This window comes from Calonectris borealis, chromosome 20 (genome assembly GCF_964195595.1).
Source record: "Calonectris borealis chromosome 20, bCalBor7.hap1.2, whole genome shotgun sequence".
Taxonomy (NCBI): Eukaryota; Metazoa; Chordata; class Aves; order Procellariiformes; family Procellariidae; genus Calonectris; species Calonectris borealis.
Genome location: NC_134331.1, coordinates 5,679,928 through 5,703,955, shown reverse-complemented (window position 1 = coordinate 5,703,955; position 24,028 = coordinate 5,679,928). Strand labels below are relative to the sequence as shown.

The following is a 24,028-nucleotide window of genomic DNA, read 5'->3' as shown; positions in this document are numbered from 1 at the left end:
TAAAACTTCTAAAACCGAGAAGCATAGGAAATACAGGAAGACAAAGAAATCACATCTCTGCTACTGCAGCAAATGTTGCTGGAAAAACCATTATTGTTACTGCTGGGAGGAATCAGCCTGGAGAGCTGCAATTAGACAGAGGGAAAAAAAAAAAAGGCTAATTGACTATTTGTTTTCCAGACAGAAATGCATTTTTAGTTCAGCTTGTCTGTATTTAATGCAATGATACTCCTATAGGGATAGGAGCAAAATTACCTACTTTAGTGTTATATGATTGAAAAAACAAAACCTAGTATATAAGAAAGTTGATCCAGAACAGCAAAAGGGAAAGTAGCAAGTTCCCAATATTGACCGAAATTTACACATAAACATTTTTTTTTTCGTACCACAAATGGAATAATTTGGATCGTAATCTTTCCTACTATTTTTATTTAATGAGTTGACTGAGCAAGCATGAGGGTCATTAGGTTCAACTCTGGATCTCTGGTGTCAAGAGTGGCAACAGAGTTACTTTCCTGCATAAGGGTTGGAGGGGAAAGAAAACCAACCACCAAGAACACAACGGTTTCCAAATTGCACAAAATGTTTATTGTTAGTCTAGTACATTCAAGATTCTATTGACTAGAATACAGTAATTCAAAATATTTTTGGCGAATTGAAATTTTTTAAAAACCATTTCAAACACTCCAAAAAGCAATGCCATGAAAAATTAACTTAAAATTAAAACAAACATATTCAAGCAACAGTTTCACTTTTGACTACAGAAAACCTTTACATGTATTTTAGTGGTTTTAACAGTACTGCATTTAAACAAAATATATGAAATCACAAAAAGTGGAAAATATTAAAATAGACATAATGTTAAAAAACTGAGGCATCCAGATGTGCGAGACTGTTGTACTAGGAATTACCTGCCCGGTTGTTCCACTTGTTCTCCTTTGGGGCAGTTAACTAGTCTGCTGTAATGGTGCCATTTCTCCAATCACCTGCTAACACCGTACAGCAATTCTTCTTCAATGCCTTGAATTTAAAGTTTGTCCCTCTTGTAAATTCTGTATACAAATGTATATATTCTAAAATATGCAACCCACTGGCAAATCTAGGTGCAATATTAAATGGTACCTTGAAAAACTTCCCTATCTTGCTACTTATTGTTTGCAGACAGGCAATATCCAGAACAAAATCTGAAAAAGGCAACACGTTTCGGTTTTGTTTTTAAATACTGTCATGAAAAACTGAGTAAATTAGAAAAAGGATAAAGTCAATCTTAATATAAGACATTCATTATATAGTGGGACAGGATGCAATTATTGGACAAACAGTATTACAATGACTCTTCTACATCTGGTCATTTAATGCACGTGTTCTACAATCATGACTTGCTACCACATTTGGTTTTCCTGTACAGAAAGACAGCAATACAATTAAAGACCAGTTTTACTCTGCGTTAAGTCCCAGAATGACAAGTGACACCATAGCAAGTTCTTCAAGCTCTTCTCCCTGAAAGGCTGTGCTTGTGAAGAACCAATAACCACAAATTCAAAGTGGTCAGCGATCGCTCTGGACCTGCTGCTCTGACCAGGGTTTCCCAACAGAGCAATCCCAATGAAATTTAAATCCCTTTGAAAATCCAAGCCTTAATATTACAGCACCGATAAGCGTATACATATTCTGGAGAACTGGCTGACTCTCAGGGGGATATTAGCTGTCCGCCTTCCTTAATACTGCCAACCTTTGGTAAGTCAGCTTTCATCCAAACCGCTGCCTGGCTGGGCAGCACGGAGTAGAATTGGGAAATCTCGAGGGGGAACTCGTGTTACCCGTTTCTTTTAAAGCACTTCATTTCCATCTTGGATAAAGCCAAATTAAGGTGCTGTTTAAGTGGTATTACAGATGAGCAGAATACTATCATGTTAAAACTCAGCAAAATCACATTTAGATTTTAGTTCGTAAAAGTGGTTATTACAATTACACCTATAATACAACCTTTGGAAGAGGTACAATGTTTGCTTGTCAGTACAGTATGTGGAATGTAACCATTTCTTGCAAGATTTTGCAACATGAGTAACTGCATAGATGACAGTTGTGTGTTTTCAGTTCAGTAAGTGTACTTTTAAAGTTTACAAAAAACACAAAAAGTTTCTATAAAAGTCACATTATACCAAGATAATGGGTGGTAAAAGTAGATTATTTGTCTGTGATTCATGTTTAATAAATGACTACTGGAAAGGTGATAGAAACCTATTTCAAATCAAGAGAGTTACATTTTCGCTATTGCACTGACTTCACCGTTTGAATCACTAATTTAGAAAAATTCACGTAGTTAAAAATTGTAAAATTAAACTAGAATACAAAATTTATTTGTAAACATCAGGTAGCCAGTTCTACTAACATGGAATGGACTCTTAGTACTGCAGTACAGTATCTTGGTTATTTACAGCACTTGCCATATGATGGGCAATTGCAGGACACACACAACATCGGTTCACAGTAATTGTGTTCAGAGAACTACCAAAGTCAGTGCAGTTTTTCTGTGCAATCTTCCAATTTCCCCGAATTCCTTAAGTCAAATAATACTGTTACAGAGGCCAAGTGCAGATTTTTTTTTTTATATATATATATATCTCTATCTATATATATATATATCTCATAAGTGACGAATTATGTCTGCAGGACTTCTGTAAAGGTACTTCCAAATGGCATAGTAATGAACAGCAGCTGCTGTGGCCACAAATATGTGCCAGATGGCATGGGCAAATGGAATGACTCCATCGCTCTTGAAGAACACCACGCCCAGACAGTATATCAAGCCTCCCCAGGCAACCTCCTGAAGTCCATCGGTGTTGCTCTGTCAGTTAACAAGGAAAGATTAGGGGTGGGGTGTAAAGGAGGGAAAGGGTATTTTATGCACAAAATACAATATGCCCCCCCCCCCAAGCTGGCTGTCATAACTCAGAACAGCTTGGATATGAGAGAGAGACAAGTGAGAAAACAGTATATAAATATATACTTAGATTACACTTTGTGAAATATATAACAATATATTTATATAATATGTCTCAATAGCACTATGGAAGTAATAGGATAGTAATAGGATAACTCAAGAATTAAGACAAGTCTGATGTTTTGCTTTATGCTCATTAGCACAGCAGACAAACACGGAGAAAAAGAAAACCACATTACTGTGGGTAAGCACAAGTTTAACGCAACTCCTAGTTGGATGAAGCATCAGCAAGGTTTTGGTACAGCACAGCGTTCGTGTGGAACAGTTAAGTACTGTAACTGGCAATACCTTGCAGAGGTGTCAGATTTATATTAGCAGCAGAGAGGGTTATTCAAAGTTATTTAAAATATATAACTATAAATAAATAATAGTCAAAGTTTTGAGGTGGACAGACAGAGTAGATTGCACCAAGAAACCTTTTTTAAAAAAAAAAGCCAACTGCTGAGAGATCAAGTATCCCAGATTCAGTGCATCAGTTTGATACAGCTCAACTACTTCTCAACTTTTCAATTTTTCCCTGCTTCACTGATAAAAAGAAGCCTCCAGTAAGAGACAAAATCTTCTAGCTTTGTTGCCCCCTAAGTAATTTTGAAAGGGGCAAGAATCAATTTACTTCCCCCACTTTGTTCCAGACCACAGAATCAATTGATTAGATTTTCCAGAGAGCTCTTACATATACCAAGAAAAAGGGCAACATCAGAAGTTGTCAGAAGTCCATTCCACTTTCCTAAAGAAAAAGCTTCTTTCCCAATTTGTAAGTGGTAAGTGGGCATTAAGGAAGTTCATAAATAGTAAAATCTGGAAACATTCCTTGTCAGGCCAAGGTACTTCACATCTTTATCATTTTTACTAAAATGGAAGTAATTGAATTGTTACGTCCAATATCCTTTCAGAAGCGAGGGTCTTCAGAAGTGAAGTTCGGAACCGAAGCTCTTTTTATCTAGACCCTGCAGCCCAGACCCAACAAAACAAGGTAGCATTTCACTGAATGTAAACTATAAACTCAAAATATAACTGACTGTATTTGGTTCTTCTGCAGAGAACATTTACAATTATGGTGGACTAAAATTAACATCTTTTCAGAAGAAGGAGAGCTGCACTGGAACTTAAGCTAGTTATAAAAGGAAAGTTTGTGTGTTTGTAATGTTAATAGTCACATTCCTTACCATGGATGTCACTACCAGAGCAGGAGAAAATCCCATCGCTAAATAGAAAAAGAGTTCAACGATCTTATACCTAAAAAGGAACGATTTGAGTCATTTAAGGAGGTGTACAAGAGGATGAACGTTTCCTTCAACAGTAAAAAAGTACTTTAAATTTTATGCTAGCATGGGTCCATTAAACTATTCAAAAAGCTTTCTATGCAGATAGATAACCATTGTTTTATGACAAAAATAAAGCTAGTATTTATCTCTGCATTGTACAGTTGCAGGCAATACCTTCTTCTCTAAATACTGCCTAGATGCATTTGTATGTGAGAATAAAACATTGAGGTAACTTATATTTTCTTATTTGACAAGAACCTCAGTAGCTCATCTCCAAAACAAAGAAGTTGGGTCTTGCTCTCTGAGGATAAGTAATGAAAGCAGGCTGAAGAATTCACATCTGAAACTCAAGGACTCACATCTCAAAACAAAAACAAGAAGGTAGCAGGAGTCAATATGCATCAGTATATATAAACAGTATAATGTTGCAGTATAATCTATACACAATGCTACATAAATAAGGGGCATAAGAAAGCCATCATTTCAACTGGTTTCTTACCCTACCCACTCTCACCCCTGCTTTCTTGTAGTGAAAGTTAAAGTTTTAAAAGTGGATACTTCCCTCCCACCCCTTTAAGAGAAGGCAACAATATGCCTAAAGACATATTATGACAGAGTGAATACAATTATCTTCTGACAAGATATAAGTTTGCATTATTCTCATCATGTATTTCCACTGTTTCAAAGCTCAATGTGTGAAAGGCTGGATAGGAACGCTCAGAAAGCAAGAAAGCCCCCACCTTGTAATTTCAGTTTAAAGTTAAATGCAAATAATAATTCTTACTTTTCATGGTAGAGAAATACATAAATGGTTCCTCCAGCAGCCATTAGCCAGATAAACCAGCGCATATGAGATGCTAGAGGTCCAAGCTCACGTAGATTTAGCCTGAAGGTACAAAGATTTCAAGAGACAAAAGTGATGAATGAATGGATCATATTGACACAAGAGTAGTAGGGCTTGATAAAAATAAGTAAATATTCAGAGCTATAACTTAGGCATGATGGGGGAGAAGACACTTGGACATTCTATACATAGAGAAACGGAAAGTGTGTTTGCACTGATGTGAGAGAAGCATAAACTGAGGTACGTGGAATATAAATAAATTACTTTCTGCTGTTTTCTAATATTACTTTCTGTTCAGCAAATTCCAGGAGATTACGTGACGTTGCATTTCACAATGCAGAATGTGGTCAATTCCATCTAAGAAGATACCTATAGATTTTGGAAAGCCGCAATGATAAACTGTTTACAATGGAAAAAGCTTTAATTTTGAAGCTGTGCTTCAGGTTTCTTACCATGGTGCATATGATGCCGCAATAAAGACATAGATCATCATTCTGTCACACATGTGAAAGCAATGCTCCATCGTCCTAGTCAGGGAGAGAACAAGTCATCAAGACAGATTTTGGAAAGACTTTTGTATCATCTCAGTTTCCTCACACACTTTGGAATTACGTTGGGGAAAATACCATCAGCTCCACAACCTCTTAAAACCATTTGGGACAGTGTTCAGCTGTCTCCAACTGCAGGAAATCACAAGCGAGACACGTAGGAGATGAGCACTCCTCCATTCCTCTTCCCGTCTCCACCTCACGCATCCTGCTCTCTGGCAAGGAGGCAGAAAGCTGTCACATCAACTCTGTCTAATCCAGAAACTGTTACTATTTAGTGACTACTGGTTAAATCCAATTTATGGCCCAGAATTACATAGGAGTCATCATGGAGGCGGGGGGGGGGAACTGAACTAAAAATAATAATTAAAAAAAAAAAAAAAATCATATCTTAGTTTTGCTATTGCTGCCTTGCTCCCAAGGAGGCTTTCTGCTAGTTAACTGTGTATTGTATTATAATTCTCCTGGCAAGCTCCGCGTTCCTCAAAGTATTTGAGCGTGCCATAGTCCCAGACAGCGTTCTCATTTCTGCAATGGGATTATATCCACCATGCACTTCGATTAGGTTTTTTTCCATTCAACTCCTGGATTAAGAGGCACTAGGGCCTAGAAAAACACATTTTCCTTGCGAAAAAGCAGCAGACATTGAAGTTTGTTTATCTATGAGCTTGGCTCACTATTTCTTCCAACAGAATCAAGGGTGTTTTTTCATGATTCAGTACAAGGTACCACTCCAGACTTCTGTAAAATCATGTTTTTGACTGAGAAACACAATGGAAAAACATCACAGAACATGAAAAGAAAACATCTTATACATTTTATAGTGATACCTTAAGTGACTCTTTTTCCAAGAAACAATATGAAATACTGTGGAGACGATGAAGAGCGCACAGAGCCCCATGCCATACATCCACGCTGTTATCTTTTCCCATCGATCATCAGAAAGCCGGTGGAGAAGGGCACTACCCACAATCGCAGGAACAATGAGGAACTAAGAAAACAAAAGGCCATTGTTAAGTCTTTACTCCCAGCCAACGTTGTGCCACCCACAGTACAGCAACAGCAAATACTGCAGTATGCCACATAAGACCGTATTTTGGTCTTATATGGCATTTGATGGCATGCTCCTAACAGAAGCAATTTTTTCATTTAGGTGTATGTTGACAAGCATATTGACTTCGACAACGTCTCAGCATTTAGGTTATACCCATTTGTGATAAATTTCTCCTCATATGGTATTAGGCTAGGTTACTAGCTCCTATAGCCATGACATAAAATCAGGCAAACAAAAGAATTTGCTAAGTCTTAGTAGTGTTTTTATTTTCACATTCTGCTTCGTGTTTTAAAAAAGTTTTGATCTTACTCTAGGCTTAGATCTAAACCACCTCATGGGCATAGAGGCAGAGCACAGGACAGACCGAAATAAACTTAAATCCCAAATGAAAAAGTAAAGCATTTAGAAGTATGCAGTTAAGTACAAGACAAGAGAATTAAGCAAAGGCTTTGCAGAACTTGAGTTTTAGATATGATAAATAAATTAGCTGCAAACTTCTTTTATGAATAGATTCTTAATGCACAAAGATGATGTTCTTTTAATGCAGCGTATCCAAGTCTGTTTTCTTTACCACCTCCCTCTCAAACAGCTTTAATTCAGATCTTCCAAAACAACCACTGTTAGAACATCATGATAGAATTAGCATGCTCACATGAACTACCTAAGAAGTGGGCTGCAGACTTCATATACATTTAAAACTACACTCCTTTCCAGAATAAATTACATCATGTACCTTTGTCTCATTCAGAAAAAAACAAACTAGGGGAAAAAAAAGAAAGGAAAAAAAAAAGCACGTCCAACAAGTATTTAAAAAGAACCTGCTGGCTCAGACATTTCTACCCCTCTCCTTCCACTATGAAGGCATATCTTTGTCAGCCTTCTAAGTTAAAAATGCAGCACAAGTTCCCTTCCAGCCACACAAGTTCCCTTCTGGTGTGTCTTAAGATGTTAATTCGTTCACTTGAATTGTAAATAAGCTTCATAGGTTAAATTCTTTGTAGTTTAACCCAAGTCTCACATGCTAAACAATAAAGCTAGGAACAAGTAATGTTTAAACAAATCTGGCAACTCTGCTTTGCATTACAGGTTTGATAGCTTAGAGTGCAAAGTGCTGGTCTAGCCTGCACCATCTTTGTCCTTTATCTACTTACAGACTGGAAGAAATTGAGGCTCTGATCACAGCTACAGTGCAGAAGATGCAGAGTATACCGAATGAATCTGAAAAGTAGTTGTTAAGCCAGAGAGTTTAAAAAAAAAGAAAAAAAAAGTGGCTTTTACTTCTGGCTTTTGAAGTACATCAACTGTAGATTCATTACTATTATATTTTCTTCCTTTTTGCAAAATTTAGTACATTTACGCCAAAAGCTGTAGAGCCGTGGAAACGAACAGTATGGCATTCCTATATCCACAGCATTTGGACCAGAGGTCAAAACACTTTCCGAGTTTTGTAATGAGACTATGGAAGTTGACCTCATGCACTTTAAGGCCAAAAATAGTCTGCCAGTCTGGCTTCTCATTTATCACAAACCATAAATTTCCATATACGTATCCTGGACAGCCCCCAAATTCAAGAAAGGTTAAAGTGTTTCACTCCTCAGGAGATTAGTGTCTCCTGTTCTCCACATATGGCATACAGTTTAAAGTGTGGCTGAAGCCCTTGAGACAGCAAGGAAGGGACTAGATGTGGCAGTTGTTTCATTTAGTTTTTGCAGGAGACAGGAAGATGCTAAGCTCCAGAAATAGTTTTTTAGCCACATTTCTTTAAGCTGTGCAGTCATGCTGTATCCACGTTCATCAGTTTCCTTCCCAATTTCTGGTGCAAATTTCAGTTTTGACTATACTTGACAGAGAACTAAAAGGTTTCAGAGAGATTGTGTTCGTAATGCTTGCAGGCACATAAGTAACCCAGTAAAATAGCAAATCCCTACTAATTCCCTACTAAAAGCCTGGGTGTGAGCTGCTCGGAGATTCTGCCTGGAGCTCTGACTGAGACCATTTTACAGGAAGGAAGACCTCTTTGGAAACTAGATTTAGATATCACACAGAACAACTTGCCTTTCTTACACGGATATCCCAGCTTTTTACTAGTCTACTAAAATAAATATTTCACAGGTTAAGCTACGATGTGTAATGCTCAAATGGACCAACACAGAGCTCGCTGCCAATCACTTTTTCCAGTAATTATTGTATATAAAGTTACAGGGTTAAAACAAATAAGCAATTCTCTTATCACCTCTTTCTTTGCACCTTCAGAATGAAGAATACAGTACGTGGACGAAGAGCTGAATTAATCTCTTTTCTGCCTTGTCCTGGCTCTGAAGAACGATTCTACTTATCACAGGGAACAGCACTATACTAACATGAGAAGGATTTATTGTTTTTTCTAAGAATTCTATTTGGAAACACTTTCCCTCTGTGCCTGATACGCCTCATGGGAACAGTTAGGCTAAACAAGAGATGTTTTATTACTCTTTTTCTGACCAAAAATGGCTAGATTAAAGACAAAATCCAGAAGTGATACCCTGCTGTTCCAGCCAACTGGATAAAAGTTCTTTAGATACTAATGCCATACCAGATAATATATGATACAATGGACTTCATTATATCTAACATCCGTCTTAAAAAAGAAATATAACACTCTAGTCAACAAAACAAGACGTATTTTCCCATGTTCACTTGAAAAAAAAAAATCTCCAGTGCAAGAACTGCATTTTAATCTTCAGAATGAAGAAGCAATCAATCAGTCCTTTAAAAGAAGGAGTATTTACCAAAAAAGTAGTCAAAGAATCAGAACTAATAGAATGAGTGTGATTGTGCTGTGTCATTTTACAGCAATGACATGGCATTTCTAAGTTGCCAACACTCCTAGTAATAAAACTAGCTACAAGTCACAAAAAGCTTTGCTTATTTCAACTCTTCCAAATGAGTATTGTCAAACCCACCAACTTGATGTACTATGAACAAAACCGGAACTGTGATGCTCCAATTTGCTAATTTTAGCACCTTCATTAATACTTGCTAAATCAGAAATGGGGCTGGTAGAGAGACTTACAGAACAAGAGAGTAGGCAACAGTTTCACTAAGTTTTCTAGAGAAATACTAGAACAAAATGAGAGCATGAAGTTACAAACCACTTGCAATAAAAACAAAAACAAAGGATTAAAACATATTTATTACAGCTATAGGCAGGAATCTTTAAGAGGAGACTTGAGCACAACCCCTATGTGATGTATTTTGGGAAACCAACTACCACAACCCCTACTGTCACAAATAGCAGCCACTGCAAAAAGCCTTAAGGCACAAAGAAAGATGCTGAAACAGTAAGCTGTAAACCTGATCAGGCATATTTCAGGGAAATGAAACTCTCTGGTTACTAACTTATAGCAAAGTATCTGGTATCTTCCATCTATTTGGGGTCGCTTAGGATACTGGTATGTTGGTCAGTATTTTTTCTGTATCTTTCAGTATTTCTGTAGACAATCTCTCCCATAGAGAGGTTTAAAATCTGTTAAAACTTTGCTTTTGTATATAACATTCATGCCAAATTAAGTTATTTTCTTTCCACACAAGGCTATGCACGTCATGTGGTTGTCAACAATGACCTCTGATGCACAAGCCACTGAGCAAAGCATGGTGCTGTTGTTGCGATCTCATGTGCCTTTCCTTGAGAGGGAAACACTAACAGCATAAAGATGGTCCCTGCACTTCCTCTTTGGAAAGGAAGGCAATGGAAAGACCAACAAAGCGGCCAAATTCACACGTGACCCTTGGAACCATGAAGGACTGTGTCCATCTCAAGCTGCCCGCTCCAGCAGTGTAGCCCTGAAGCCAAGCACGGTGTCTCCCTGCTCATCAATTTTCTCTTCTCAACTAAGGAGACAAGCATCGTGAAGCGGGAAGCCTACTGGCAACTTGGGTTGTGCAATACACAGAGAGCAGAGAAACTGCTCATGTCAGTCAGGTAGAGTGGAAACATTTTCATCATAAAAGCCCTTCTGAAATGTTGGTGACCCCTTCTTCCATGCTCAAATGGCCTGGTAAATGCTCCAAGCCTCATTTTTAAAATATTTATACTTCTTTCTTCCATGCACTGCACAACCCAAGACTGGAATAGAGAGACTATAACTTATTTTAAGAATAGTTCCTCCTTTTAAGGCAGTTGGAAGAAACTTTTAGAGCCGTATAAAGCAAGCTGTGCCTAAATTCTGAGGTTTTAATACAGAGCATATCTTTTGTCTGATAAACTTTATGTACACTAGAAAGTTTCACGATGAAAGAGCCTTCCCCGCCTTAGATTTAGCTTACCTTACAACTCAAATTCTTAGACTCCTGCTTCTCTCATACAGTTTCCTTCCTGTTCTTCTAAACACAGAGCACAGTCTTTTCTGTCTCTGTATTCAACTGCTTAGCTGCCCTTCCTGACTCCTAGTGTCTAAAGACGTCAGTGCTTCATTTAAAGCTAAAAAAATCAAGACACTTTAAATAGCCTTACTAGTTAGAAATTTGAAGATACCTTACCATGCTACACAAAGTTAGCTTTAAGTATTGTAACAAAAAGCTATGCGTGGGATTCTGTATCCCCATTTATTAATCATTTTGGGTTTTTTTGGAAGCAGCTGCCTAAACTGACTACTGTGTATTTTTAAGGCAAAAAAACAGATGGGATATCTACTGAGTAGTACAGCCACCCCCATAAAATACAAGGTGACTATTTTCTCAATTATGAAAGCTTTGAATAAAATATATGGAGAACCATTGCTAAACTCTGTTTTGTAGAAATTACATCAATGTCTAATTGAAAACTCAGACTGTAATCTAGTGGCAAAGACTCAACCACTTGACCTTCTAACATTTAGTAAAACAGTCTGTACCAGAGGAGAAGCAAGCATCCCCCCCAGCTTCTTCTGCGTAATCCACTGTGCTTTGCCGGATTAGATTCCTATTTCAAGGCTTTAAATTTTGATTACAAGTTATTTATTACATGCAATTTTATTTAAGGAGTAACAATTCCTCCTTTATACTACACTTTATTTTCTTCCAAAGGGCAAGTTAACATTGCATATCCCCAAGCTGTTAACAGTTCATAGTAGCTTTTAGCACGTAGCTTGACTGTTCAGAAAGTAATTAGGCAGCTTCACCAGAAACTGTAACATACCAGAAAATACTGATATGACATCTTGGCTGTAACCTACTGCTAACAGGCAGGAATAAGACATGCCTGTTTCTCAACTAGACGAAGGCTAGAATTGCTAAGGAGTACAGCAACTTCTGCCAGATATTTTGAAATCTAACTTTTTGGCCAGGGTAAACAAAGATTTGTACAAGGATTATGAGATAAACTACATATTTGTGCTAACTAACAGAATGTTGCTTCATTCACTAGACAAATAAGCATATATTTACATAATGCTGTACATGAGACCCTCGGCTTAAAAACACATTAGCTTCAGTTAGCTTTTCTATACATAAACCAAGGTGATTCTGTTTTTACCAGCAACACAGAGCTGCATGCTGGTTATTTATAAAACACGCACAAAGGATCTTGAAGAACAGAGCTCTTTCGAGAACCGAAGAGCCCCATGCACTACCTTGAGCATTCACAACGTAGCTCACTCAGACACACTGGAGATAAGAGACTGAGGACGAAGTCAAACATACTTCAGATGTTTGGAGTTATACAAGGGATTGAGGAGAAGCACATGCTGCTTTTATAAAAGGGCAAATGCTATCTTAAAAAACAAACACACACATTTTTAAGTCGTTTTCAAAGTGCCAGACAGCAAATTAAACTTCCCAATTACTTAAAAAAAAAAAGAGGGACTGGTTTCATTATTTTGGTATATCGTATATTCAAATCTAGTATGGGTCCATACATTATAAAAATAAGGGCAGACTAGGATTTTTAGGAGGGTTGTCAGCATTAGTAGTGCCTCTTTCAAATAGGAGATTTCTCGAAGAATCAATTCATAGATATTAAGTACCAGAACTAAGCCATTCTAGCTCTTCTAGCTAATACCCACAGTCTTATGAAGCCTTCCACTTCTAACATGAATAAATCTTTCGTATACCTGCAGTATACAATTTGCACAATACCATGTGAGCACAGTACTGGGAAATCTGCCTTGCCAGACTAACTGGTATAGACCTATATTCACTTTGCCATAGACGTCCTTTGACTGTGACAGAGGAAAAACATCTGAAGACATGTAAGGTAACTTTGGTGAAAAGGAATCTTATGAAGCATCTGGAGCTCCCAGAGATTCAGAACAGGGACTAGTGATTACCAGCCATCTAATTAACGTTACATTTTCTGGACTATTATAGCTGAAGCTTATATAACAAAACCAGAGAGATTGTGAATACAAATATACTCGGGCAAAGGTAAGCATTTAGCTGTCCAAATCCACAAAAATTTACTGAAACATCTGGTTTTAAAAAAAAAAAAAAAAGGAAATGTACTTACTGCATGTGTGTAACAGTTAGCAGCATGTTCATAGCAAGTGGGTTTGTAGCGGCTGTTTGCTGGAGCTGGGTGGTTCATGAACCTGTTGAATAATTAAGAGGTATTTTTAGGAAAGTTAATAAACAATCTCTTTGGAGTGTCATGAAGGAATACCTCCAACCTAGTAGTGTTAAAAATTACAAGTACAGACATGTTAAAAGTAGCTGTTTTAATTTAAATTGTAAGTTCTCCCAGGTAAGTTCTCTTAACAGAAGCATATGTTAAATAAATTTCTGTGACTGCTTGGCACAGTGGATGTTTATCTCTAACCAAGATTTTGCATACAGAATTGAGACCCCCTCTTTTGTGACAGCTTGATCCGATAAAGAATGAACTACTTCCTATTTAGATTACATAATATGGACTCAAATTGCTCTTGAAATATGGACTTCATCATAGCTGCCAAGGGTTACTCTTCTTTTAAGAAGTTCTTGAAACTACAGCAATATTCCAGTTGTGTAACACCTCAGAATAAACCAACTTGAACATTGACTTTTCAATTCCTATAGCAAGCAATATTTGTGTTTGGAGCATTAGATGGCTCGATTTTTCTTTAAGGCTAATCCTATCTTCTGTCTGTAACTAAGATCCAAGCTACACAGAGATGAAAGACGGTTAACTCCGAAGAGGAAAAATTTCAAGAGGCTTACCATAGACATTCCAGCTTTTCCTCTAAGAATTTTCAAACATTACCTAGCAAACAAACAATCACACCAAACACAGTCTATGCAAGCCAAACGAAATATGATGAAACTTGAAAAAGTTTTGGAAGAACTTGCCAATACAAACGTTGCATTTAACTATTCTAAAAAACCCAAACACTTGAGTTGTTACTGTGAAACGGCACAATTTAAATCTATGTATAAAAACCTCTAAAAGACAGCACACATTTATATGCAACCAGACAGTCGAATCAAAGTTATGAACTACTCCAGCGACAGTACCGTGTATGTTATCGCAGCACAGCCCACTATCATACACAAGTGATTCTCTTTCACTAACAAATTCCAGTTCACTCCAGACTATTATAAAACTATGCATTGACAATTAGTCAGGTATCCAACAAGCCAGGAACACGACTGGATGTTCAGAACTGAGAGCAGCTTTGTTAGCTAGATTTATATAAAGAGCTTGTTAGACCCCCACGTCCCTCCTGGTTTAAGTCAAAACCAGTCCTATTTTTATGACATCCATAAAATATTGGCCGATCTCAAACCAAGGAAAAACAAACAACCAAAAAACCCCAACAAGAATCTTATAGTTTGAGTAAGCAGTTCAAGATTTCTGGGATATAAGACACTTGGTTTTCTTGACTGATTAAGTGATTTGTAAACCATTTTCTTCTAAACTGATATATCAAAATTTAACAGCATTGTTAAAATAACACAGTGTCATGATCTCTCTCCAAATTGTGGCAATTTCAAAAAACAGTTTCAACTGTTACTAACAAAAAGGATAAGAAAAATGTGAATTTCATTCACAGATGCTGCCTATTAACGGTTGTTAGCAAATTAATGATTCCACAGGAGTTAATATATTGTTAAAAAATGGCAATTCTTTTGTCAGTGACAAATGACACCTTGCTCTCATCTCCAAGAGGCTAATGACACTGTAGTCATACACACAGGCTCACAGAACATTTGGAAAACCATTTTGTTCCTCAGTGCATACAGGTCTTCAACAGCTGCTGCAGCCGTCTCAGCATCCTCTACAGATGGAACATTCACTTTACTCAGTTCTGCTTCCAAGTTAGGAAAACATTTAAAAATAAAAGCATCTGTTGGCTCAGTTGAGTGACCAGGATTAGACTGCCCTTGCCCAACTCCATAAATTCAAAATCATGGGAAACCTTTCACTGATTACATCTAGAACATTATTACATTTCTCCAAAGGCCATGGTGGTACCTTGGAAGTCTCACAAGAAGTAGAAAATAAAAGAACAAAAAACCACAACAACTAAAGAACGCAAAAGGAATAAGCTTATCCTCAGTATTAGCTTTATAATTTCTGTTGTTCCAAATTTCTACGTAAGATATTATAATCATCTAAAAATCTATAAATAATTGAAGGTCTCCTGCTAATAGGACCTTCTATTATCCATCAGAGGACAACTTTTAATTTTTTTCCCTTTTCATTTTTATTTATTTAGTAGAAAAGATACTGGATCTTTCTAAAGCAGTCACAACACAGTCTGAGGTGATACTAGATTTCAGACAGAATTATGAAGAAACACTTCAGAAAAGTCCATTTATTATTAGGACCTGTTATTCTCACTAATTTAAAGACAGTGTTATTAGCAGTAAAACATAAAGACATTAACAAAGCTACCTTTTCTCTATTACCCTCTACAAAGGGTTGGGTTTTTCCCCCCTTGTTTGTGCCAGCACAGGAATGATGCAAATATTCGTTCATCTGTGGTAACTTTAGGCTGGCAAAACAGACAAGCATCAGGTTTCAGAAAACTTCACACTTACGAAACATTTCAAACATTTTTTTTTTTAAAATAAGTACTTCAATACTGATTATTTAATTTAAAACAACAACAAAAATGGTTAGTAACACAGCTGTCAAACAAAAAGCTTTACTGGACTCCCACAACAGCTGGAACTTACTTTTCTTCCACCAGAGTTCTAGCAGAACACCACCATTAGCAATACTTTACCCATCCCCTTCACCTACACGTTTATACTAATAACACCACCACCACCAGTGTGTTTTGGCAGGAGAGGAAGAGTTAGACTTTACCTCTTAAAGAAAAGGATCTTGAAACACCCCAGTATCTAACTTCGCCGTACATTTGACACGCCTGCACCTCTCCTTTCTGCAAGGTATTGACTGCAACAGGCTGCAAGACCCAGGCAGCGACTGCTGGAGCATATTTGCTCAGGTCACTACTCACAGACAACATTTTCAGTAAAGCACAGCTTCAGTTATTTTCCTATGCCTCTTTATAATACCATTTATAAACGTTATCAGGAACAACTTTAGAGGAAGGATCATTTAAAAAGTGATTGAATAGGGCAATAATTCCAGCCAATGCTTCTCTTGAATTTGTTTCATTTCCAGTTTGACAGTTCGTGTTTAATGCCCTAAGAAACAGACCTGAAGTTTGAAAGTAGCTGCTTTGGAATACTACACTGAAATACTCATCAAAACCAGGAAATATTATTTTGACACATGCTGTTAAAAAAGCCATATACTCCTGTAGTTATACATACCTATGACATTGCAACATAAAGGCAGAAGAATTTGGTTGCAGACTTATTCACAGTCTAGAGGCAAAAACTGTTCTGTTCTTTCTTAAAGATAAATAAATAAAAAAAGCCCACACCATCACCAACAACGGATGCTTTTTGTTTTCTGCCACATGAATACTGCAACACAGGGACGTTGTTTTCCCTGCTATCTACAGGTCAAGTTTGCCCCTTCTGAAAAAGATAATTGTGAGGAATGTAATCTCACTTTCCTAAAAGTGGAAACTTGATATATAGCATTCAGATGCTGTTTACTCCTAAATAAAGGCTCTCTGTAACACAACCATTAAAGTTATTATCAAATGCAGGACAGTCTGATAAGGTCCCACTGAACTGGTCTACAATTTACAGGAAGCGCCTTTAAGTGAAGCCTTCTGATTCTCTAACAAATCTCTAGAGTATTCTTCAATAGGAACTCCAGTGAAACCAGAGTCATTTAATCAGGGGATATGCAGCATTATCTCACAAGAACGCATAAATACTCCCCCATTCAAGATACTGACAATCCAAGATCTCTAATATAAAATATTAACTCCTTCAATATCAGAATTTGAAATTTCTGAAATTAGCAGACTAATAACTACTTGCAGCCAGCCATGAGAGCAGAATGTTTTTGCACTGAACTGAGTTATTAGTTCATTTTCACAACTTAAATGCATTCTTAAAGCTCGAGAACTACTTGAGGCCAAGGAAGTCCAAGCTTTATAGTTTCACAGCACACAAACAACCTTCTTTGATGAGCACATTCCCAATTATAAGTAGAAAAGGGGTATTGAGAAAGACATATGACAATTTAAAACAAGAGAGAAGAAACTCATACCCATCCCTTTACACTGCTTGACCTTTAATTTTGAAACACTTCAAATATTTAAAATGTTAAACATATGGGCTAATCCATTTTTTGTGAGAGACCCCTGGTCTCAAGTTTCTGTTCATGTCTAAGGAGTGGACATCATCGTGATTCCAGAATTAAGAGACCATAGTATTTGGGAGAGAAAGGAGGAGGAAAACCTGAGGGTTATTAGTGCTCTGTCTTCGCATGCAAACCCAACTTAGAAAAATAAATTATAAAATCCCAAATCTACTGCACATATTTGTATGGCACTTGTCTGGTATCACAGCAAGTCTATACCCAAAACTGCAGAAGAGAAAAGCACCTTTCAAATCTTGCCTTATTCTCGATTCCCATCTGCTGAATGAATTATTCTTTGAAGCATGAAGTAAAATGTCAGTAAAAACAGCAAGCACTGATAATAGCCTCAAAGATCTGGATTTTTTTAGTCTTTTCAGGAAGCACATTTCCTTTATTCAGCTCAAAAGGCCTCATACTTCCTTTTACCAGCTTAAAAGCACATTACCCCTTTTTCTATCTTTTTTTTTCTTATGTTTACCAGCAGCAGGAAAGGTCATTTAGACCTAATAAGCCACAAATAACAGCATATGAGAAACTGCAACAAGGTGGGGATAACTCCACAAAAACAGCAGTAGCATATATTAAATGGAGTTACATATTTAGATACCGAAGCAATTTTTATGTTATCTAGGCTCTTTGTTTTCGAACGGAAAAACAAAAAAACAAAAAAATCACAAGCAGGTCAAAATAGACCAGCACTACATTTTCATGATGACCACGTAGGTAAGATTTTGAAGAGAAATGAATAGGTTTATAAAAAGCTTGTTTTCTTTGACCAAATTGGCAGGTATTTCATCTTTACTAATTTAGTCCATTCAGTTCAAAATAGAGCCATATTCCTCTGGACTAGGCACCTTCCTTCCTGGATTAGAAAATATCTAGTTGTGGTTTGCAATTTTCACATAATCTTTACTACTGCTGAACAACTGAGTTACAGAAATAATTCAGATCAGTAGAGACACAGACCACTTATTTGGAAATATCAGTGAAACCACATGCTGTGTAAAGGTTCATGTACTTACAGCACGACGCTAAAGATAAAATGAAATCTGCAATACTCTGAGAATCCATTAACAATTGTGGTATCATACATAGATTAGGTCATGGAAAACAGTGTCTGTGCATCCCGCTGACCTCCCAAAAGACTCCTCAACCTTCTGGCAAGTATGAAAGGCAAAATTCCAAGTGAAGAGTGGGGAGCAAACAGAAGGCACATCAGCACATCGGGTATCAGCCAGCGTAACAGCCTAGGTGTGGGCTAGTACAGAAACCAGGTCTGACCACATTCATATTTTTCTCTCTTTCAATTTTATTTCCCTTTTAATACTTAAGCTTTGGTTTCTTGAACAAGGTGGTGAAAGGCGAGCGGGGCAGCCCTAGCAGTGTACCTGCTGAGGGAAGCCATTGTAGAAACTGGTCTTACCTGGCAGACAGACTGTCACTCAACAGTTATTGGCCTTGCATCTTTGAGCAATTAAGTACCTAAAGCCCCACATATATATATCTATGTTTACCCAAGAGCCTGGACCGACCGTTACCCAGCCGACCCCCCGTCAATACGAGCAGCATCTTCAATCCGCCCCGAGAGACACCTGAACAAAGAGCACCGGCGCTCTGCCGAGGGGCACGGAGACGGAGGAGCCGGGGCAGCCGGCGGGTGCCTTGCCCGGCCCAGCTCGGGCGCCACAGGTCGGGCTCCGCAGGAGGCAGCGCGGCCGGGGCTGTGACAGACACACGGCCGGATGCGTGAACCTTCACCCATTTAGAGGGGGGGAAGAAATAAATAAACAAAGGACATGCAGAGCCCCCCCTCGCACCCCGGCGGGACGGCTCTGCTCTCCCCGCCCGGCACCGGCGATGCCGCGGGCCCTCGGCCCCGGGGGCGGCGACCGGCGCCTCAGCAGCGGGGCCGCGCGGGGACAGGCGAAATCGGGCGGGAGGACGCGAAAATCTCGGATACCCCCACCCCGACCCTCACACCACCCCGGGCTCCGCCGCGGTCGCCCGGGGCCCCAGCGTGCCCGCCCGGCCGTGAGGGGAGCGCGGGGGCGGCCGGGGCTCCCATCCCTCAGGGCGGCCGGCGGGAGCGGGGCGGCGCGGCCCCACCGGAGGACGGCCCCGCCCGGGGGCCGCGCCGCGAAGGAGGGGGGGTCCCCGCCGGGGGAGGGGGCGACCTCACCTCCTGAACCTCTCCTGGAGCCGCCGCATGGGTCCGGGCCGCCCGCCCCAGCCGGGCGGCGGGCGGGGGGTCGGGACGGGAGGCTGCGGGCGGCTCCTGAGGCGGCGAGGGCCGGAGTCCGGGCCCTCATTGGCGTGCGAGCCGCCGCGGCGCGCAGCGACGGCCGGCGCCGTCCGTCGGTGAGGCGCGGGAGCCGGGCGGGCGGCCGCGGGCGGCCGCTTTAACCGGCCTCTCGGCTCCTCTCAGCCCGCCCGGCCCGCGGTTCCCTCCGCCCCTGCCCGCCCACAGCGGCCCGGCGCGGCCCGCCCCCGCCGCGGCAATGGCGGGAGGGCGCGGGGCGGATGGCGGCGGGGAGGTGGCCTGGGGCGGGGGACCCCCTTGGCGAGGGGAGGCCACGGCTGCTGGCGGAGGCCGGCCCGCCGCGGTGGGCACCTCTGCCCCGGGAGACGGGGGCTCGGGGTGGAAGCGGCGGGCGGGGGCCAGCGGGGAGCGGGAGCCGCGGCCTGGCCGCGGGGTCGCGCCGAGGGTGGCCCAGGCTGGGCCGGGTTTCCCGGGTCGGCCTGGAAAACAACGACAGGAGCAGCAGCAGTGCCGGGGGGTGGGGGGTCCCCGCGGGCCGGGGCTGCAGCTCATCCCCGCAGCCCTGGGAGGGGCGGCCGCGATTTAACAGCGCCGAGTGACGGGAGATAGTGGTTGAATTGCCATTGTCTCAACACATTCACCCAAACAAGCAGATAGAGGAGGACTCAGCGATTTCAACATGCCTAATTTTTACACTCGAGAAGCTGAAAGAGCCCTTCCATGGGGCATGGCGTAGGCTGACCCGGGCACGGGGCCCTGGCCGGGGGTGCCCCTGCGCGGGGCCTGCCCAGCGTGGCACAGGAGAGCAGGGCAGAGCGCTCCCCCGGCACAGCCATGGCTCTGCTGTTGCATAAAGCTGCGTGCGGAATAATTTAGTCTGCTCTAGGTCAAGGTTACAGTGGCTAGACTGCTCGTGATAACCTGGCTAGCTATCGTCCTAGTTCCCCCAGCTGTAAGCCATAATCTTACCTACTTAAACCAAACTTTTCCAAGCAAGGGTTATTTTACCTGAGTGAGGAGGCAATGTCAAGCGTGTTTCGGTAAGATGAATGTGCTGTTGCTGTGTATAGTACAAATAATGGCGTGAATTAGGAGAATATTAAGTTTGGTTCAAGCTTCTAATCAAAGATCTTGGTTACAATGGGATTTTGAACGGTTCCAGCCCTCAACAAAAGGAATTAGTATAGGCAAACGAAAGCAAACCACTGGTTTAGACAAATAAACCGTATCCGGCATCAACACCTTTTATGGTAGGACAGAGACAGACGGGATCTGCTGACTGCTGCTGCCATGGTTTGTAAGTCACCTTCCCAGCCGAACGTGCCACCTCTGCCAGGTAACCACCTCCACCACAGGCAGCAGAAGGAAGTGTGAGCGTCGTGACTTGGCTGGCAGTCAGGCTAAATCTGACTGTTCATGGCCCTCAGTCCTTTTTACTAACTCTTCCTCCATGCCAGGAGTGAGCAAACGATGAGGTGGCAACAGCTTTGTCAATTGCCACGGCAAGACTTGCCCCTCGGTTTCTCGAGTTCCAGGATGGAATAAGCTCTTCTGGTACAAATGGCAAATTTTGGTCTCCAACAGGGACTTGCTGCAAGGATGGCTGGGGCTGGGCCAGAAGACCAGTGCAGACAGTCGGAGGCTCAGCTTTGCTCAAAAGGGAGGGTAGAGCTTGTTGCTGGAAAGGAGAGTTCCTGAAATGCAGAGCCAAGCTAGTTCCCTGAGAAATACTTCCATTAATCTCAGTGAGGTATCACTGTTAATAAATCGGTACAATCTGTCATCTGATTTAACAGTGTCACTGCTAATAAAGTTTCATATTGCTTATGTTATCTGTTAATCCAAAAGGAGCAAAGTTTGAGGACACCACTGAAGAACTCAGCACACACGCATGCCTGCATTTGAACATCTGAAGCTTCAGTAGTATCCCGATAGCATGGCTTTATTTTGAGGCAGAACTTGTGGTGCAGCTACCTTCCTGCTCAATACACACACCCATCCTTGCATTCCTCTACGACTGCCCCAATAATTCGCTCTTTCAGGCTGTAAAAATATTCAGGAACGTGTGACATTAGGGGCACCGTGACTGGAAGCCTGGTTTCTTTGTGGTTCTGGTAAAAAGCTGGACTGACTCCTGTAAAAGGAATCTGCTGAGACCCTCAAAGGTACGCACAGAGGCATTGCATTTTGTCTCCATCTTCTGTCACTCCCCCTGCTCCTCTTTGACTCCTTCTTCTGTCTCTTCCCAAGCCACTCTCATTTTCATTTCCTTCCCTGCTGCCTTTGACATTTGATCTAGACTCTATGGGCAAATGTGTCACAGAGAGTTTTTCTCCTCACAGTTTTCAAAGCCTGTTTTTCCGCCTTTGTTCTGTGGTCACATCTCACATTGTGAGATCTTTAAAACAACAACTGGTGTAGCTTCCTGTTGCTGCAGCATCGAAGATTTACAGATTCAAGATACAGTTAAAAAAAGTCACTGTTTCAAACTTGTTTATTTTGAATGAAAACGAGAAAATTCAAATCATGAAACTTGACCGAGTGGAACCAGGTTAAGATGACCACCAACCATCATGACAGCAGTGGTGAGACTGGAAGATTTTGAACTGAATGTCTGTGTCTCTTAAGGAGACCACTGAATTACTCAGCATAGATATTGCTAAAGCGGTCCTGACCAATAACATGTTCTTAGTACCAGTGACCCTTGTTGAACTCATCTCTGTAATTGCTTTTTATGATCTAATGAATCAGAATGCCTTAAAAAAATTACAGCAAAAGAAACCCCTTATTATGGACCAAGTAACCATTAAATCTAAATCCTAACAATTGGCTTTAAGCATTCAAAATTAAGGAAGCAAAAACCTTATTAGTTTGATTACATTTATTTACAAAGTATGAAAGAAAAAACCCTTCAAATAGCCAATACCCATTTGATTAAAAAATGTTCTTAAGACTAGAAATATGTCATAGTGAGCTCAGCCAGAAATGTATTTTAATAGATGAGACAGGGTTACAAGAAGATGGAAGAACTTTCCTAACTGAATGCAGCCCTGCTGTGGGGCACTATCACGTAGTGCTTTTGGAAGAAGGAGCGTTGTATTGAAAACGAACAGCCAAGGGCTCGTTAACAAGAAATTTAACCTATTTTTTTTTTTTCATTGGGCAAAGAGAATTTAATTCTGATCAGAGCTGTGAGGTATTTGTAAAATGGATTGTCCAAAATGAACTAGGCAATCCCAGTCTGATACCTAATAGACACCCATTTGACCCAATAGAAGGTGTTTGCATAGCAAATTTGTTACTAATTGCAATTCTTGACAGTCTCAGCAGCGAAGTCGATGAGTACTTGAGCTATGTGGTTTGCCCTTATTATTTCTAGGTCAAATTTTACCCATGCAGAATCTCCTGCAGGTCCTTCATGGGCACTATCTACTTGTCCAGGAATGGAGGAGTTTGTACTCCTGGATTATTTATGAGCATTAAATTGACACACACAGACATACGTAACTTCTGAATCAGACATCAAATGCTTTTATAGGATTATGCAAATAGGGACACAAAAGTGGGGTCTGTAGTTTCCACTGCATTGCAAAATTGTCTTGGGTTGCACAAATCTATCAAACGAATAGGCAGGACTTGCTGAAAGCTTCCTTTTCCCCGCCCAAGATGAGAATTTAAGTGCCACATGAGATGTCAGTGGTGAATAAAATTCTATCAGGAGGTTATATTAATAAAACTAAACATCTCGCACAAAAGCTGACTTTCTTCTAGCCGTTTGGCACAGACAAGTTCTTATGATAAGCCTGCACAATAACTCCTCTCCTGATTTGTTAAACAGATAACAGAGAAGCAAACATTCGTAAGCAGCTCCACAGCTGCCAAAACGGATGTGTTGGTGACAAGACATTGCTAATGTTCCCAGGTACTTACTTTTCGGAGGTGCCAGTGGTGACAGGCTGACTGGAGGCAGCAGGGCAGCGTGCTATAGCTCAGGAAGCTCTTCGCCAAGTTAATGCAGCAGGGAGGCAAGCTGAGCTGCACCGGGCCCTTAATGAGGCACGGAAACAAGTTTGACAGGTGAAACTCCTCTCTGCTCCCAGTCTACATGGGAGAATAAATCAAGCCTTTCTGGTAAATAAGGGTGGAGAAAAATACCCTTCTCCCTTCTTTTGACTTCATAACAAATAGAATATGAGGATCTAGCCTTCCTCTCTTAGCGGTATACGTGATAATGGAGGAAGGTGGTGGTTTCCCTAAGGTTTGGCTTAGAAGCTTTAGAGGTAAAGCTCTTTCTCCGCCTTAGATTTAGAGAACAAATTCTGAAGAAAGCATGGTTGTAACCGAGTGACTGCTTCAGACGTGTGTGTGGCTATGGTAGAAATAC

General features: G+C 40.5%; 1 protein-coding gene across 1 annotated transcript; it reads right to left on the bottom strand.

Annotated features, from left to right (window-relative positions):
- Window positions 1-565: 565 nt before the first annotated feature.
- Window positions 566-19,794, bottom strand: MMD (monocyte to macrophage differentiation associated). Its single transcript, XM_075169606.1, has 7 exons — window positions 19,564-19,794; window positions 13,179-13,260; window positions 6,492-6,652; window positions 5,566-5,640; window positions 5,054-5,155; window positions 4,171-4,240; window positions 566-2,848 (listed from the first exon to the last, which is right to left on the bottom strand). Exons 1-7 carry the CDS (start codon window positions 19,590-19,592, stop codon window positions 2,648-2,650), a joined length of 720 nt encoding a protein of 239 aa, XP_075025707.1. The 5' UTR covers window positions 19,593-19,794; the 3' UTR covers window positions 566-2,647.
- Window positions 19,795-24,028: the final 4,234 nt, after the last annotated feature.

What these genes read in the sequence shown, in the direction of transcription:
- MMD (XM_075169606.1), bottom strand. Translation starts at nt 19,592, where the DNA reads ATGCGGCGGCTCCAGGAGAGGTTCAGGAG. An exon ending in CTCCAGGAGAGGTTCAGGAG is followed by an intron (nt 13,261 to 19,563) that starts GTGAGGTCGCCC and finishes ATTATTCAACAG; the next exon opens with GTTCATGAACCACCCAGCTC. An exon ending in CTCTGGTAGTGACATCCATG is followed by an intron (nt 2,849 to 4,170) that starts GTAAGGAATGTG and finishes GTTAACTGACAG; the next exon opens with AGCAACACCGATGGACTTCA.